The following is a 19,814-nucleotide window of genomic DNA, read 5'->3' on the forward strand; positions in this document are numbered from 1 at the left end:
ACTGGGAACTGAAAAGAACAACACTTTTCGCAACTGCAGCCAAAAACAAAACAGTACACCATTTTCCCGTGTGAAGTTATGCTGTGTATATATCGTGCAACGGGAGCAGCTGTCCCCATAAGTGGTCAAATCCCATGATATCACGCAGGGTTCAAACGAGACTGCGCTGCCCTATTACTGAGTTTATATCAAACTGAACTGCAATTGCAGCTCAAATTAAATTTAAAAAACAAACACCTCTTTCACTGTTAAAAACTTTTAAAAAAAATGTAATTTACCATATTTTCCAGAAAACAAGTTGCATTTTTTTAAACTAGTTTGGGAGGTTCTGTGAATTACATTGCAAAGGAACTTATATATGTAAAAAAAATAAAAATAAATAAATAAATAAATAAATGAATAAATACTGCATTCTCATATATGGCCACAAGATGGCACCATATACACACAACATGCTGCTCCCGGATACGGAATAAGATGCTGTGGTGATTCACACTGCAGAGCAGAAGCAGCAGTAACAACTCTGAATGAGAAAAACGTTTTGTCTCAAAGAACAATGAAATTTAATAAATAATGCTCTGCAACTGAAAGACCACACTCTGGAAAAAAAAAAATTAACAGAGAATAAAAAGAGAACATAACTTCTATAACTGTTTGGCACAAAACTTGTTTGGACTTTGTGAGACAAGAACAGCAGTGACAAGACTGCTAAGATGCTATCTTTGACAAATGTTTTCCAAAAATTTTCAAACATTTAAAACACACATGATCGCCTGTTCAGGGGTAAAAAAAAAAGGGCATTTTCCTTGTGTTTTGTGCTTGGTTCAATAACATTAACAAGCTTGTAGCTTGTTCTCCTTAATATGTCATTTGTGTTATAAATAGATAACGCACTGATTAAATTAATTTTGCTTCTTGCTGCATGAAGTGGTAACATCACATTTGAAAATAAATGCAACTTATACCACAGTGGAACCTGTATGTTTTTTTGCTCTTCGTAATTCATTTTTTGACATCTGTGACTTACACTGCGATGCCCTTTACAATCCGTAAAATACTGTAAATGTCTCAGAAATGCATCTTCTTCAGCCCCCAAGTTTCTAAGGGTTTGATTAAAACCCCACATTAGGATCCAAAACCACAATATTTTGTTCAGGATTAAGTAGTAAAGACAAACCACAGCACAGGGACCATGTTACAGACACAAACAAGAAGGTTTTTTTTTTTTTTTTTTTTTTTAACAATAAGGATGGAAAAAGGACACTGATGATGTCACTTGTTGAATAATCTGTTCAGCAGAACAGAAGAAATACATATACTTTGGTTTGGAGTCTAATGACACATGTACTCGTACTGGTCCTGGACAATTTTGTTCCAGGCCTTTCAGTTCAGCATGCAGGTGTGCTGAATGAATACAGCGACTACAAGTGTGGAACTTTTTCCTCTGTGCAGAACTCACTTTGCTACACAGCATTTCCCCAAAGCAACTTCAGCAGGAGACTAGATCTTATTTCAGCCCATGTCCATAGCACAGTCTCTGCTGTTTGGGAACACGACGGTGCCTCATTTGAGAATTATGGTGATCGACAAAAACGCATGAATGGGACAAAAGCAAATATATTTTTATAGTACAAGTCATGTTTTATTTTTTTAAGCTCGTTTTGGAAGTCGTTTATGTACACCGTATATGAAAAATACTGCATTATCATCCATGGCCACAAGATGGCAGTGTCTACACCTGTGAGAAGCATAGACTGAATACTGGACAAACTCTGCTTGACGTCACCCACAGGTTGTAGGGGGAGCTCCTTAGAGAAGAATATGACCAAAAAAAAAAAAAAAAAGACGAAACTGTCAAAAACTAACCAAAACTGCACATTTGCCCTTTAAGAGTTACCTAGTTACTGACAAGGTAAACTAAAAGACTAACCTCTGTTGGGGTGATGAGTGTCCAACCCAACCGTGCTGCAATACAGAGTTGGATCATGCTATGTCCAGTGATGCACTACCAGGGTTCTACCTAGGACCATTTTAGTGCCGGCTAAATTATGTGATTGTGGCTCATAGCTTTGGGGAGCTGTGGGCCCCGCGAGGCCCCAAAGCTATAGGGGTTTTATACCACTAAAACATTCTTGGCAAACCCTATTTTAACTCATTTTAGATGCATTGAAAGCAAGAATAATAAACAAAATTATATTTATGTTGTAATATTTGTAAGATCAAAGTTATTTGTTCCATGTTTCTGTCAAAGTCTGTTAATAAACTAAATAATGTTGAAAATGTTAAAAACATATTAATACTTAATGGACCTATCATTTACTCTCTTCTTCAAAAATGACACACAGTAGTTTTTAATCCAGTGAAACAGGTAGTTTTTCTGTCATCCTGACAGTTTTTTTTTTCAACATTTTTGAGTGGGATTGTACGACATTTCTTTTTAAACAGCTTATTTTTGTGGCAGGGACGGCGGTGGGATTCGAACACCGGATTGCTCACACTCGAGAACAAGACTCTACCAGGTCAGCCAAAGGGGAATTCTCCGCTAGCTAAGCAAGCAGGAACATCTTTTCAATCCGGACTTCACCTTGCTACATATATAACACCTAACTGCCTTGTTTGAACAAGAGCTGAACCTGGACTGATTTGTCAAACCTGCTCTTTTAAATGAAAAACTTTGTGAATCAGTTTCACTTTCCTCTTTCACTGATGCTGTGCCCCTCCTCCTCTCCACCCCTCCTCTCTCTCTCTCTCTCCCCCCTCCCTCACTGATCACATCTGCTGTGTTTCAAACTCGAAGCTCTTTGGAAACACGAAGCCTTTCAAATGTAAAATAAACTGTAAATTTCTGAATATATCATCACACACGGACACAGGACCTCTGGATTAATGTTGGATTTTCATGGTAGATTTTTTTTTTAAATTCATTTCAGAGCAGAGACGCTGTTTTCAGCTGCTGCCCTTCACAGTGCACCGCTGTGGCCACATAACACGCTGACTCTCTGATCTCTGCTGTTTGCGATTTGATAAAATTGCCAAACTATGACTCTATAACAGTGGTGTCCAAAGTATTCCAAAAAGGGCAGAGGGTGCAGGTTTTCTTTGCAGCCACTGACTCCAGCAGGTGATTTCACTGATGAACTCCTCCCATCTGCTCAAAGTGATGTTAATCAATGAAATTACCTGCTGAAGTCAGTGGCCGCAAAGAAAACCTGCACCCTCTCTGCCTTTTCTGCAACATTTTGGACACCACTGCTCTATAAGCTTGAAATACGTTTCAACATTTCAGTTCATTTTTCATAAATTTTGTGCTGGGTGGCACAGCTAAATTGAACCCGAGAGCTAGGTGGAAATCTGCAATGCCGGGCAGGGCCGCCCAGCGCCGGCCGTCGTGGCTAGAACCCTGTGCACTACCAAGTTGGTTTGCATGCTACTTCTAGCTTAATATGAAGCATCTCGTAGTTCTGTAGTCTGAGCAGAGTGAAACAGAAGCAGACACCCCATTTACCCCCTGCCCCAAAGTACAGATTGGTCGTCCCTGCACTGAAAGGTACTGTACACCTGCACAGCCCCATCCCACTACGTTATATTTATTTAACAGTGAACACAGTCTTGCCTACTTGAGTATTTGACTTTTTACAGAAGTATTTTTTTCCTTTTTTATTATTGTTGCTTATGCACCAAAACACCAGATCAAATTCCTTGTATGTGAGAACTTAACTTGGCAATAAATTTGATATCACTCATTTTTTAGCGCTGTTACCATCTTCTGCATCAGGTGATGGAAACTGGAGTCTTTTCCGGGGTGTGCTGATGTGGAATGAATGGCGTCTCTGGTCAAATTGTCCTTCAAACCTGTAAAACGTACACAGTGTTTTCTTTGTCATTCGTGTAACCCACAGAATGTGTATATATATATATACACTGCACAAAGCCTGCGTGACATCATCCACTGGTTCTCTATAGAGACCCGCAATAGCCGAAATGACACCCATGTCTGGGCGTCACCATGTTGGGAGCCCCGCCTGCACTGATTCACGGTGAATTCATTAATGCACAAAGGGGTGGAGCATGGGTGGCTCAGTGTGTGATGAAAAATGCCTGAACACACCCCTCTCTTCGAGTCCAAAGCACAAGCTAACAGGCTAATCTCAGTTTGGGTATTTGGGGACTCCTAACGATTTACTTTGGTGTGCACAGTAAACTTAACGAGCCGCGTATTTCCTCAGTAATCATACAGTAACGGATGAAGCTACCAACAGCTGCTAAAAGTACTAACTGTTAACATACAACAATAAATAAGGCGAGAGTTTCACTAAGGACAAATATTGCAACACAGATGTCTTAAGATGATCTGTTATGGTGTTTCACCGCACAACAAACAGACACAGCAACAACACAAGAGTGGACTGAGTTACAGTCAGAGGCTACGAACCGGTCACTACGAGTGACCGGTTCAGCCTTTGTCACTCGAAGTAACCACGCCCACAGTTACGCAGACCTTCATGGACTAAAATGCCTTAAACTAAGAACTGAAGGAGAAAAGTTTTTTTTTTTTTTGCTTTTTTGTACCAGACTGTAAACATGTTTATTTCTGCTCTAAGGTTGGACATTTTAAAGCGCACTTCTATGGGAATGTGCTCTATTTTGGAGGCAGCCTCAAGTGGCCAGTCAAGGAACTGCACTTCTGGGTTGGGGTCAAAATACAGGATCAAGTATTGCATCTTGGGAGTAACCATGGTAATACGCACTCTGAGAAACTTTACCTGTATTTCAGCTTGGTTTGAAGATGAGGTTTATTTGGAGATGTTGGATAAAAATTAAACTCAAAGTTGGAGTTCCGTCTCTACTCTGGCTCAGAAAGATATCTGAAAGCACTTTGGACTATCTTCTGCACTTTCTCATGCAGGGCTGTGCTGTGAGTGTTTTCCTCACCTTCTGACCAGGTGTTCCTCTCTCGGCATCATGTGGCCAAAAGCAGTGGAGTAATTCTCAGTTGGACAGCGTTTAGGGCTGGACTTGGCAGACAGCGGCATGAGTAAAGTTTCTCTCTTTGCTTAAAGGAAAAGAACAATACAGAATTAAGAACACATTCTGTTAAAAGGCTTTACATCATTATAATTCTCATACTTCTTTGGGCATGACTTTTCTCATGGAACCAAAATTGATTAAAGTTTCGATAAGCCGATAGAAAGAAATAAATAGTTTTAAGTTTCGATAAGCCGATAGAAAGACATAAATAGTTTTACTCTTCATAAAATTGTACATATATCCATTATTTGCCAGCCTTGTGTTCCTGGGGGTCGGTTTTATGCTGTCATTTTTTTTTTTTGACATTTGACATGCTCTCCTTCACAGAAATATGTTCAACCATATTGGAAGATGTCCATCTGATATGCAGAAATATGTAACTCCACTGTGTTTATACTGTATTTAGCAGGGATGTGGGTGGAGGAGGGAGAGGAAAAGTTCAACCATATTGGAAGATGTCCATCTGATATGCAGAAATATGTAACTCCACTGTGTTTATACTGTATTTAGCAGGGATGTGGGTGGAGGAGGGAGAGGAAAAGTAGGGGTGGGAGGAGGATGAGGGGTCGGGGGGTCGGGGGGGGGGCAAGCGGCTCCAGATTTTCTACTAACTGGTGCATTCTGTTGTTTTTAGTTGGAGTTGTATTTGTGTTGACGACCCTCCTGTCCTGTGCACCAACAGCAATTCTTGTATATTCGTCCGTGAATTGTTCTGTGAATTGTTTCTGTAATTTATGTCTGTATCATGGCCCAAGCAGAGGGTCACCCCTTTGAGTCTGGTCTGCTTGAGGTTTCTTCCTCAGAGGGAGTTTTTCTTACCACTGTTGCTCTGGGGGTTGGTAAGGTTAGATCTTACCTGTGTGAAGTGCCTTGAGGCAACTCTGTTGTGATTTGGCGCTATATAAATGAAAATAAATTGAAACTGAAATAAATGATTTTCTAGGGGGTTTAACTACCATATTTTCCGGAGTATATATCCCATTTTTACTGGTTTGAGAAGCCCTGCAATTTATAATCCAGTGCGGAGGTGATGGTCTAGTGGTTAAGACGTTGGGCTTGACACCAGAAGATCCTCGGGTCAAATTCCAGCCTGACGGGAAAATCACTAAGTGCTACTAAGGGCTACTAACAAGCAGTGTATTTAACCATCTCGGTCGTGCTGGCTCTAAGAGAACTAGCGCCTATGTGGCCCTCGACTTGTTTGCACTGTGTGTGAGACAGCCTCAACTGCAATGGAGGAGGATGGCTAGGCTAAGGTAAGGCTAACTGTATAAGCAGTCATTTTAAAAACAATATTAACTTTGGATTTGAAGTAAACGTACGTACTGGGTGAAGTTGTAGGAATGTTTCGCTGTGCTGGAGGAGGCAGAGAAGACGACCTATGGCCATCTGGAGACAGACTCCTCTGAGCTCTGAGCAGAGCTCCAGTGCTCTCTGCTCCAGGATGACACCTCCCTCCTCTGCGCTCAGGGCCGACCACCATAGGTTTAGCAGCATCTCTCTCTGCTGACAATCGAATTCGCTCCTGAATGGGCTCTTTGTGTCTTCGCTCCATGAAGGCCACTGTGGTCCTCTGATGGCCAACCCCTGAATCAGTAAACCACAGGCAGGTTGAGTTAATGTAAAATAATCAGCTTTAGGTTCTGATTAGGAGTCACAAAGCTTCACACACACTGAGGGGGAACTTTTGCCATTCAAAGATCTTTGATCATAATGTTCTCAGCTCTCTCAATGGGAGGTGGTAAAGAAATAGCTAACTAAGACCGAAATCTAAAGTCCAGCACAATGTGGTGCCTATAATCAATGTTTTCCTCTGTGCAACCAGTGGAAGGCATCGTAAATCTCATTTAATCTTTAAGGCTTTCTTTCCTGAACCCCCGCCCCCCCACCAAGCTTTCAACAGCTGAAAATGAAGGAACATAACTGGCATCGTCTAATCATGCACCAACCATATTTATGGACATGATTTTGTGTACAGGGGTTTCAAATTTAGATACTTTGTGATGACGCAAATCTCCCTTTTACAATTTATTATATTTTTTCTCAATATCAGATACATATATACCTTGAAAATTCTCAAACTAAATGCCAAATGCATTACAAACAAGTTAGAAATGGGGTTTCGATTTAACCATTTCCTACTTCATAACTATGTTTCTCCATTTTCTTCCATGACATTATTTTTATTCAGCATTCACATACTGATGGTACACAGCACAGTAAACTGGATGCTGTGTTCATTTCAGTGAAGAGATGACGCAAAGCTGCATTACTGCTCACTGAAAATGACACTCCACTCATGAAGGCATCAAATTAAATACATTTTTCCACTCAGAGTTATGATGCAATTCACATCTCCCTCACTGAAATATCACTCACCACAGTCTGAGTGCACAATGAGACAATGGAGAAGACTGTAGATAGGAATCAAGAACCAGTTGCAGTTGAGAACCGGTTCCAAATTTTTCAATCCACTGGAATCGTACGTGTCAGACATTATAAATTTCTCTTTTCAATGCTGGCAAGATATTCTGACATTATCGCACTGCAAGAACGTACGTGCCCTGATGTCACATTATGACATCAACATCTGCATCTAATAAAAAGGAAAACTGCTGCATTGACATTGAAAACTTGTGCAGGCCTCCATTTTCAACACAGAAAATTTGTCCGGAATAGATATTGATGAAAACTTATAAATTCATAGCCCTAGAGAAGACACCAAAACTCTGAATCTTATCATTTGCTTATTTATGGCATAATATCTGACAGCAAATGTCAAGATTGGGACAAATCCACCACAGTCAACAGTCACTTCCTGGAACAACAAGACCACTTCAGTTCACTGAACACCTCTGCCACTGTAATGCCGCACTTTTCCATAACAGTCGAACATGGTCATCCTTGCTGATACAAAGGACGGTCCAGGTGGCTACCCCCATGAAAATTCAGTAAGGTATGTCTTCTATTATACATTCCAATTCTAAGGTAGAACTCTACTAGTGTATAATAAAGTATATCTAAATATCTAAAAAAAAAAAAAAGAAGAGTAGAGTAGAGCCACTTAGGTGCCTGGTCTTGAGAACCAGGGATGGTAGGTTGAAAAGATTTTTTATCCCATGGGAACTCTCCCTACCCACCTAAGTGGCACAAGAATATGGACAGCAGGTATATAAGTGACATTTACACAATCAGGGTAGTAAACAACATATACAAGAAATATAGTTACTACATAATATTATAGGAGTTAGCTTCTAAAACCTAAATATTCATACAGGAGAAGATTGTAGTACAACCCCTGGCAATAATTATGGAATCACCGGCCTCAGACGATGTTCATTCAGTTGTTTAATTTTGTAGGAAAAAAGCAGATCACAGACATGACACAAAACTAAAGTCATTTAAAATGGCAACTTTCTGGCTTTAAGAAACACTATAAGAAATCAGGAAAAATAATTGTGGCAGTCAGTAACAGTTACTTTTTTAGACCAAGCAGAGGGAAAAAAATATGGACTCACTCAATTCTGAGGAATAAATTATGGAATCACCCTGTAAATTTTCATCCCCAAAACTAACACCTGCATCAAATCAGATCTGCTCGTTAGTCTGCATCTAAAAAGGAGTGATCACACCTTGGAGAGCTGTTGAACCAAGTGGACTGACATGAATCACGGCTCCAACACGAGAGATGTCAACTGAAACAAAGGAGAGGATTATCAAACTCTTAAAAGAGGGTAAATCATCACGCAATGTTGCAAAAGATGTTGGTTGTTCACAGTCAGCTGTGTCTAAACTCTGGACCAAATACAAACAACATGGGAAGGTTGTTAAAGGCAAACATACTGGTAGGCCAAGGAAGACATCAAAGCGTCAAGACGGAAAACTTAAAGCAATATGTCTCAAAAATTGAAAATGCACAACAAAACAAATGAGGAACAAATGGGAGGAAACTGGAGTCAACATCTGTGACCGAACTGTAAGAAACCGCCCAAAGGAAATGGGATTTACATACAGAAAAGGCATTATTATTAGGCATATTATAAACGAAAGCCATTATTAACACCTAAACAGAAAACAACAAGGTTACAATGGGCTAAGGAAAAGCAATCGTGGACTATGGATGACTGGATGAAAGTCATATTCAATGATGAATCTCGAATCTGCATTGGGCAAGGTGATGATGCTGGAACTTTTGTTTGGTGCCGTTCCAATGAGATTTATAAAGATGACTGCCTGAAGAGAACATGTAAATTTCCACAGTCATTGATGATATGGGGCTGCATGTCAGGTAAAGGCACTGGAGAGATGGCTGTCATTACATCATCAATAAATGCACAAGTTTACGTCGTTATTTTGGACACTTTTCTTATCCCATCAATTGAAAGGATGTTTGGGGATGATGAAATCATTTTCCAAGATGATAATGCATCTTGCCATAGAGCAAAAACTGTGAAAACATTCCTTGCAAAAAGACACATAGGGTCAATGTCATGGCCTGCAAATAGTCCGGATCTTAATCCAATTGAAAATCTTTGGTGGAAGTTGAAGATAATGGTCCATGACAAGGCTCCAACCTGCAAAGCTGATCTGGCAACAGCAATCAGAGAAAGTTGGAGCCAGATTGATGAAGAGTACTGTTTGTCACTCATTAAGTCCATGCCTCAGAGATTGCAAGCTGTTATAAAAGCCAGAGGTGGTGCAACAAAATACTAGTGATGTGTTGGAGCGTTCTTTTGTTTTTCATGATTCCATAATTTTTTTCCTCAGAACTGAGTGATTCCACATTTTTTTTGCCTCTGCTTGGTCTACAAAAGTAACCGTTACTGACTGCCACAATGTTTTTTCCTGATTTCTTATAGTGTTTCTTAAAGCCAGAAAGTTGCCATTTGAAATGACTTTAGTTTTGTGTCATGAAGGGGAGAGCATATCTCACCCATATTGGCCTCTCTTCATTGGCTTCCTGTTAATTCTAGAATAGAATTTAAAATTCTTCTTCTTAATCAATCAATCAATTTTTTTATATAGCGCCAAATCACAACAAACAGTTGCCCCAAGGTGCTTTATATTGTAAGGCAAGGCCATACAATAATATGTAAAACCCCAACGGTCAAAACGACCCCCTGTGAGCAAGCACTTGGCTACAGTGGGAAGGAAAAACTCCCTTTTAACAGGAAGAAACCTCCAACAGAACCAGGCTCAGGGAGGGGCAGTCTTCTGCTGGGACTGGTTGGGGCTGAGGGAGAGAACCAGGAAAAAGACATGCTGTGGAGGGGAGCAGAGATCAATCACTAATGATTAAATGCAGAGTGGTGCATACAGAGCAAAAAGAGAAAGAAACAGTGCATCATGGGAACCCCCCAGCAGTCTACGTCTATAGCAGCATAACTAAGGGATGGTTCAGGGTCACCCGATCCAGCCCTAACTATAAGCTTTAGCAAAAAGGAAAGTTTTAAGCCTAATCTTAAAAGTAGAGAGGGTGTCTGTCTCCCTGATCTGAATTGGGAGCTGGTTCCACAGGAGAGGAGCCTGAAAGCTGAAGGCTCTGCCTCCCATTCTACTCTTACAAACCCTAGGAACTACAAGTAAGCCTGCAGTCTGAGAGCGAAGCACTCTATTGGGGTGATATGGTACTATGAGGTCCCTAAGATAAGATGGGACCTGATTATTCAAAACCTTATAAGTAAGAAGAAGAATTTTAAATTCTATTCTAGAATTAACAGGAAGCCAATGAAGAGAGGCCAATATGGGTGAGATATGCTCTCTCCTTCTAGTCCCCGTCAGTACTCTAGCTGCAGCATTTTGAATTAACTGATAATAATGAATTACAATAGTCCAGCCTAGAGGAAATAAATGCATGAATTAGTTTTTCAGCATCACTCTGAGACAAGACCTTTCTGATTTTAGAGATATTGCGTAAATGCAAAAAAGCAGTCCTACATATTTGTTTAATATGCGCTTTGAATGACATATCCTGATCAAAAATGACTCCAAGATTTCTCACAGTATTACTAGAGGTCAGGGTAATGCCATCCAGAGTAAGGATCTGGTTAGACACCATGTTTCTAAGATTTGTGGGGCCAAGTACAATAACTTCAGTTTTATCTGAGTTTAAAAGCAGGAAATTAGAGGTCATCCATGTCTTTATGTCTGTAAGACAATCCTGCAGTTTAGCTAATTGGTGTGTGTCCTCTGGCTTCATGGATAGATAAAGCTGGGTATCATCTGCGTAACAATGAAATTTAAGCAATACCGTCTAATAATACTGCCTAAGGGAAGCATGTATAAAGTGAATAAAATTGGTCCTAGCACAGAACCTTGTGGAACTCCATAATTAACTTTAGTCTGTGAAGAAGATTCCCCATTTACATGAACAAATTGTAATCTATTAGACAAATATGATTCAAACCACCGCAGCGCAGTGCCTTTAATACCTATGGCATGCTCTAATCTCTGTAATAAAATTTTATGGTCAACAGTATCAAAAGCAGCACTGAGGTCTAACAGAACAAGCACAGAGATGAGTCCACTGTCTGAGGCCATAAGAAGATCATTTGTAACCTTCACTAATTCTGTTTCTGTACTATGATGAATTCTAAAACCTGACTGAAACTCTTCAAATAGACCATTCCTCTGCAGATGATCAGTTAGCTGTTTTACAACTACCCTTTCAAGAATTTTTGAGAGAAAAGGAAACCTTACTTATAAGGTTTTGAATAATCAGGTCCCATCTTATCTTAGGGACCTCATAGTACCATATCACCCCAATAGAGCGCTTCGCTCTCAGACTGCAGGCTTACTTGTAGTTCCTAGGGTTTGTAAGAGTAGAATGGGAGGCAGAGCCTTCAGCTTTCAGGCTCCTCTCCTCTGGAACCAGCTCCCAATTCAGATCAGGGAGAAAGACACCCTCTCTACTTTTAAGATTAGGCTTAAAACTTTCCTTTTGCTAAAGCTTATAGTTAGGGCTGGATCAGGTGACCCTGAACCATCCCTTAGTTATGCTGCTATAGACTTAGACTGCTGGGGGGTTCCCATGATGCACTGAGTGTTTCTTTCTCTTTTTGCTCTGTATGCAGCACTCTGCATTTAATCATTAGTGATTGATCTCTGCTCCCCTCTACAACATGTCTTTTTCCTGGTTCTCTCACTCAGCCCCAACCAGTCCCAGCAGAAGACTGCCCCTCCCTGAGCCTGGTTCTGCTGGAGGTTTCTTCCTGTTAAAAGGGAGTTTTTCCTTCCCACTGTCGCCAAGTGCTTGCTCACAGGGGGTCGTTTTGACCGTTGGGGTTTTTCCGTAATTATTGTATGGCTTTGCCTTACAATATAAAGCGCCTTGGGGCAAATGTTTGTTGTGATTTGGCGCTATATAAATAAAATTGATTTGATTTTGATTTGATGTCTGTGATTTGCTTTTTTCTACAAAATTAAACAACTGAATGAACATCCTCCGAGGCCGGTGATTCCATAATTTTTGCCAGGGGTTGTATACATTTACCTAGTCTGTAGACTGGTTGTACAATTAAATTATAGCTAGTAAGCTCAACTATAAATATGGTTATTTTATTATAGAAACAGAAGCTATGATGTAATATGTTTTAGGTATCTATCTAAAGTTCACCTTTTAGCTTACTATAGGAAGACAAAATCCATGCTCTATATGCTACCTAATGGAAACTCCAAACTTAGATACTATCTGTTGATATATATTAAAAAACCATAAACTGAAGAACCATTAAAAATCTACACCATATAAAATAAGTGTAAATCATGAAAGTAAGCTAACTATAGGTAGAGCTACTGTTAATTTAGCCGTTAATTAGCCAACCGTACCTTGCTAGCCAACAAGGTTAAACCAAGCTGGTAACTAGCGTAAAAGTACAATAGCATAGTTTAGCCCTACAACAAACAAGTGTGTATTAATGATAGCTTCCCAAAAAGAACAGAGCAGACTATATTGTTAAGTATAAGTTAATGTTAGCTGTTAGGTTTAACTAATTGTACCCCACTCCTACATTTTTATCACTAATATAATAATATTAAAAAAGAACAAGAAAAAGGACATTTGTATGTATTCACAACCATAAAGCGTGCTGAAATGTATATGGAGACAAGATCATTATTTGAAAAAATAAAATTCTGTTGCATCTGAAGCTCAAGTATAATTATATTCCTTCTAACACCTTAATGTTACTCCTTACAATTATCGTCTGTTGGTCCCTACAGATGATATTGATTCTGTAATGACAACTGATACGATTGGTTTCCTGCCCTCAATATGTGAACGTAGTTGCACAGGAAAAAATTCATTTTAAGAATACAAACTTGTTGATGCCTAATAAATGTTGACATTTGAATAAATTTGTGGTGTGTCATTGTTTGCACGATGTAACCTCACTGTCACGTATTAAGGTGTAGAGTTGTGTTTTAAAAATGAGCGTTCTTACATGGAGCTCGACTTGCTGTTGCTCTGGTCTCCTCCAACTCTATCAAGGCCCTCATCATTGGGGTAAGGGCACACGATCCTTCTCTCTGAACAGACTCCTGTTTAGCAAACATCTGGTCTTGGTGCCTGGTCTGAGCCTGGACAGTTTCACACTGAGGGGGAGAGGAACACCTGCAGAACAGGACACCACCACTCAAAATCTTCAAGAGCCCTGATAAAATATCCACAGCAGTAATAAAACTTGAAGGGCACTCAGTACAGCACAAAACTACATCAAGAGCCTATATCCCCCTTTAAAACACAACTTAAGGAAGCTTCAAATTCCAGCCCTTAGTCCATCCTTGTGGACCTGGGTCTGAAAATGCATTTTTGGCTACCAGATTTACACCCTCACATAAATCTGGACCAAGGTGTACCTACGAATCCAAATAATCGAGGGATCCTAAACACTTGTTTTTGACCAAGATTGTGACCTTAATCCTTTTTGCTCATCTTGGTTTCTCATTAATGACCTCTTCCTCTGATCTTTGTTTATGATAATTCATCTCTAATCCTGATTACCATATTTTCCGGAGAATAAGTCACATTGGTCAAAAAAAAAAAAAAAAAAAAAAAACACTCTTTAAAAGAGAAAAGAAAAAAGTATATACATCGCACCATATAGTATATGTCGCACTTATCAGTTCAAGCAAGAAGAAGCAAAATGGATTTAATCGCCATATTATTCATTTATAAGGCACAAATGTAAAGCAGCAGAGCTAACAAGCTAATTATTGTCACTGTAAGAGCAAAAAATGACAGTAAACTGCTTCTTTCAGCCACAGAAAAAACGATCACGTTGGGAGATGAAGGTACCAGGCAATGAAATGTTTGAAAACCCGGTGTGTCATTTATATATTTACAACACAAACGTTGCTTTAACCATCAGAAGCTAAGAGCTAATTAATTTGTTGTTACAATCACAAACTGCCTCTTTAAGCCACTGAACAGACGATCATACATACAACCCCTGGCAAAAATTATGGAATCACCGGCCTCGGAGGACGTTCATTCAGTTGTTTAATTTTGTAGAAAAAAAGCAGATCACAGACATGACACAAAACTAAAGTCATTTCAAATGGCAACTTTCTGGCTTTAAGAAACACTATAAGAAATCAAGAAAAATTCCTAACCCTAACACACACACACACAGACCAACGTGTTTGTTTACTTGCACACACAAACACAAACGTCTGTTCATTTACTCACACACACACAGACACAAACATCTATTCGTTTACTCGCACACACACAGACACAAACGTCTATTCGTTTACACACACACACAAACGTGTTTACTTGCACACAGAGACACAAACGTCTATTCGTTTAATTGCACACAGACACAAACGTCTGTTCGTTTAATTGCACACAGACACAAACGTCTGTTCGTTTACTCGCACACACACAGACACAGACACAAACGTCTGTTCGTTTACTCGCGCACACAGACACAAACGTCTATTCGTTTAATCGCAAACAGACACAAACATCTGTTCGTTTAATTGCACACAGACACAAACGTCAGTTCGTTTACTCGCACAGACACAAACGTCTCTTCATTTAATTGCACACAGACACAAACATCTGTTCGTTTACTCGCACACAGACACAAACGTCTGTTTACTCGCACACACAGACACAAACGTGTTTGTTTACTCGCACACACACAGACACAAACGTCTGTTTACTTGCACACAGAGACACAAACGTCTATTCATTTAATTGCACACAGACACAAACGTCTGTTCGTTTAATTGCACACAGACACAAACGTCTGATCGTTTACTCGCACACACACAGACACAGACACAAACGTCTGTTCGTTTACTCGCGCACACAGACACAAACGTCTATTCGTTTAATCGCAAACAGACACAAACGTCTGTTCGTTTAATTGCACAGACACAAACGTCAGTTCGTTTACTCGCACACACACAGACACAAACGTCTCTTCATTTAATCGCACACAGACACAAACGTCTGTTTACTCGCACACACACAGACACAAACGTCTATTCGTTTACTCGCACACACAGACACAAACGTCTGTTTGTTTACTCACACACAGACACAAACGTCTATTCGTTTACTCACACACACACACACAAACGTCTATTCGTTTACTCGCACACACAGACACAAACGTCTATTCTTTTACTCGCGCACACACAGACACAAACGTCTGTTCGTTTAATCGCACACAGACACAAACGTCTATTCGTTTACTCGCACACACACAGACACAAACGTCTATTCGTTTACTCGCACAGACACAAACGTCTGTTTGTTTACTCGCACACACACAGACACAAACGTCTATTAGTTTACTCGCACACACAGACACAAAAGTCTATTCGTTTACACACACAGACACAAACGTCTATTCGTTTACTTGCACATACACAGACACAAACGTCTGTTTGTTTACTCGCACACACACACAGACGTCTATTCATTTACTCACACACACACACACACAGACACAAACGTGTTTGTTTACTTGCACACACAAACACAAATGTCTGTTCATTTACTCACACACACACAAACACAAACGTCTATTCGTTTACTCGCACACACACAGACACAAACGTCTATTCGTTTACACAGACAAAAACGTCTATTCGTTTACTCGCACATACACAGACACAAACGTCTATTCGTTTACACACACAGACACAAATGTCTATTCGTTTACTCGCACATACAGACACAAAAGTCTATTCGTTTACACACACAGACACAAACGTCTGTTCATTTAATCGCACACAGACACAAACGTCTGTTCGTTTACTCGCACACACAGACACAAACGTCTGTTTGTTTACTCGCACACAGACACAAACGTCTATTCGTTTACTCGCACACACACAGACACAAACGTCTGTTTGTTTACTCGCACACACAGACACAAACGTCTATTCGTTTACTCGCACATACACAGACACAAACGTCTATTCGTTTACTTGCACACACACAGACACTAACGTCTATTCGTTTACTCGCACATACACAGACACAAACGTCTATTCGTTTACTCGTACACACAGACACAAACATCTATTCGTTTACTCATGCACACACACAGACACAAACGTCTGTTCGTTTACTCGTACACACACAGACACAAACGTCTATTCGTTTACTCGTGCACACACACAGACACAAACGTCTATTCGTTTACTCGTACACACACAGACACAAACGTCTATTCGTTTACTCGTGCACACACACAGACACAAACATCTGTTCGTTTACTCGCACATACACAGACACAAACGTCTACTCGCACACAGACACAGACACAAACATCCATTCCTATGCGTATTTACGCTGCAGTTCTTTGTGCCATTAGACTCTTCACTGTTTTGATCGACATTTATTCATATCTATTCTTGAATTCTTGGTCATGAATCACATTTTTTTTTTCTCTGTATATAAGTTGCACTGGACTATAAGTCACAGGACCTCTGAAACTAGTAAAAATACACGATTTATACTCCGGAATATACAGTACTCATCTTTATCTCATTTTTCTGAACTTTGATCCTGATCACTGACAAGTGATCCAGATTGCTGCAATTTGATGCTGATCACTGAGCTTTAAACTTGACTGTAGACCTTTGACCCTGATCTTTGGTCATGTTCCTGATCTCTGATAAACGTAGATGCTGACTGTTTTAATCCTGTAATCACGATAAAAGAGCAGCATTAAGCATAAAAAATAGGATCCCCTTGATCCAGATCAACTCCGAAGTTTAATGGCTTTTTCCAAAGCCAAACTAATCTACCAGGTTTGAGTCAAAGCGGTTCGTTGCACAGCCCTTCTAAAAATCTAACGGGCACTAGTGATTACATAATCTCCTTGACAGAAATATAATAAATAATAATATAATAGTATAATAATAATTAAAATACTATAATAAATAAATAAACAAAACCTCCAGCTGCCAGCAGCTGAACAGTCGTCCACGGGGGTTCCAGTCTTTGCTGATTGGTCACGTAATGAGCAATATGACTGCTTGTGGCCAGTCGATTGGTTGGTCTGAGGGAAAGGTGATTTTCTGAAGCCATTTAGCTGGTCAGAAAGAAGACCGAGTGGCTTCCTGTAGGTGACATCTGGCTCAGCCTTGCATTTGCTGGGAGACAGCAGCAGGTCAGGATGATGGAAAAGACTGTAAACATGTTAAAAAGGAAATTCAAAATCTCATGGTCTTTGGCATTATAACCCAAAATTGGTCTAAGCACACTTTCATTATGATGCCACAGAGGCCAGCAGTCAGGACACTGAATTAATGAAGGACTTACCCGGCCCCAGAGGGTTGTCCACTACTGTGAGAAGGAAAACGAGCCCTGGCCTGGTTCTCATGCTCCAGCTGCTTCACCTGAAACTCCAGTTTGGAGATGACCCTGAACAGACAGAAAATACTTGTTCATAAAATACAGAGAATAACATTAATTTACTGCATTCAGGATCACTGTGTTTTACAACAGGTCTCTTTTTAGACCTCCCTGGACACATCTGTTTCAAATGGAAGGTTACTTATTGAAACATGAATGAGTCCTGTGATGTGCATTCTAACAGAGAATGTACTGGTCAGGTGCTGTACTGTGGCCATATGTGACACATTTTCCTCAGCACGATCCAGAACACTGGTGCTTCAGTGCTGAGAAAGCCGGGAACTGGACGAGGCCAAGATGACACCCACACAAGACCTGACTGCCATAAACAGATGGTTTCTTTATACCCCGTCACAGGAGAGGCTGAATGAGGCCGAATGAAAATTTAACCCACATTCAGGAGGTGTTGAGGTGCATTCACACCTACAGTAGTGTTCAGAATAATAGTAGAGCTATGTGACTTAAAAGATTAATCCAGGTTTTGAGTATATTTCTTATTGTTACATGGGAAACAAGGTACCAGTAGATTCAGTAGATTCTCACAAATCCAACAAGACCAAGCATTCATGATATGCACACTCTTAAGGCTATGAAATTGGGCTATTAGTAAAAAAAAAAAGTAGAAAAGGGGGTTTCTGTGTAGGCTCTCAGTTGTCCAGGTGGTTTCCATAGTAGAGAAGCTTGAATCTTCGACTGGACTGGGTTGCTTGACGCGAGGACGTTTCGCTTCAAATCGCAGAAGCTTCCTCAGCTAAAATTCTTGCTCTGGTGGTCTGACTTCTGTCTTGACTCTTGTAGAGAAGAATAATCAAGAAGTCACAAAAGCTGGAGTTTTAAACCTAACCAGACCCCTCCTACCGAGAGGCAGACTGCTATAGGCTGGTGACTAAACAATAGCTCTAATTAGCACCTATTGTGCTCTAGTTAGCACCCTAACCACACGTTTGAGGACAAGGAAGTTAAAATATTAGCCAGAGAGAAGAAATGGTTTGAGAGAGGGGTCAAGGAGGCATTCTTTGTGAAACGTTTGAAACCCAGCCTTAACCGGGAAGGGAGTCTGAGACACGCTTTATCCCCTGTTTACAATGGGGTACTCAGGTCAAAGCAGTTTCAGTCTTTTGTTCATGGTAATGAGTCATTCACGTCATCAGCAGAGTCGTCAAGGGAGCCATCAGGAGAGGGACAGCTGCCCTCTCATTAGGAGGGTGCTAACTAGAGCACAATAGGTGCTAATTAGAGCTATTGTTTAGTCACCAGCCTATAGCAGTCTGCCTCTCGGTAGGAGGGGTCTGGTTAGGTTTAAAACTCCAGCTTTTGTGACTTCTTGATTATTCTTCTCTACAAGAGTCAAGACAGAAGTCAGACCACCAGAGCAAGAATTTTAGCTGAGGAAGCTTCTGCGATTTGAAGCGAAACTGTTATGTGTAGGACGCAGGTGGAGGAGCGGTCCAGCGTCTGACTGAACCCAGCGCTAAATAACCAGAAGCAGTTCCAAAAAGAAACAAATTTATTTTTCGTCCCACTGTGCTATACACAAATACAAAGTAAATGAGTCTGGTGGGGTGAAGAGGCGGCGGGCTCTCCCCGCGCCTCAACGGATCGGAGCCCGAACATTCTGGACTCAGGAGTTCCACCGACACCCCCCAGGTGGCTTTTCCCGAGACTGTACTCTGCGAAGGAGGAACAGAGGTAAGGTTATTCAGTACTTTTATCAAGAAAAACTATTTAGAGGCACACTTATCAGCAACACGTTCAGGACTGATTTCAGGCTTAATTCAAAAGAACAGCTGCTCACAGCTTGTGGAGGATTATCAATCCGCACGCCACAGCCGCGAGGAGCAAACGAGACAATTCTCTTCAATACCTAATTTTAGCTGCGCACAATGCCACGTTATATTCACAG

At 40.4% G+C, this 19,814-nt stretch overlaps 1 protein-coding gene across 1 annotated transcript in view; it reads right to left on the reverse strand.

Moving 5' to 3' along the window:
• Nucleotides 1–19,814, reverse strand: part of LOC117529385 (M-phase phosphoprotein 9) — a 57,937-nt gene that overhangs the window by 9,606 nt on the left and 28,517 nt on the right. Inside the window, exons 16-21 of the mRNA XM_034192156.1 lie at nt 17,819–17,920; nt 17,452–17,685; nt 13,470–13,639; nt 6,355–6,615; nt 4,933–5,053; nt 3,761–3,852 (exon numbers count right to left, since the gene is read on the reverse strand). Of these exons, the coding sequence (XP_034048047.1) occupies nt 3,761–3,852; nt 4,933–5,053; nt 6,355–6,615; nt 13,470–13,639; nt 17,452–17,685; nt 17,819–17,920 (980 nt within the window). The remainder of the gene's footprint in view (nt 1–3,760; nt 3,853–4,932; nt 5,054–6,354; nt 6,616–13,469; nt 13,640–17,451; nt 17,686–17,818; nt 17,921–19,814) is intronic.

The sequence above is a fragment of the Thalassophryne amazonica genome, chromosome 17 (assembly GCF_902500255.1).
Source record: "Thalassophryne amazonica chromosome 17, fThaAma1.1, whole genome shotgun sequence".
Classification (NCBI taxonomy): Eukaryota; Metazoa; Chordata; class Actinopteri; order Batrachoidiformes; family Batrachoididae; genus Thalassophryne; species Thalassophryne amazonica.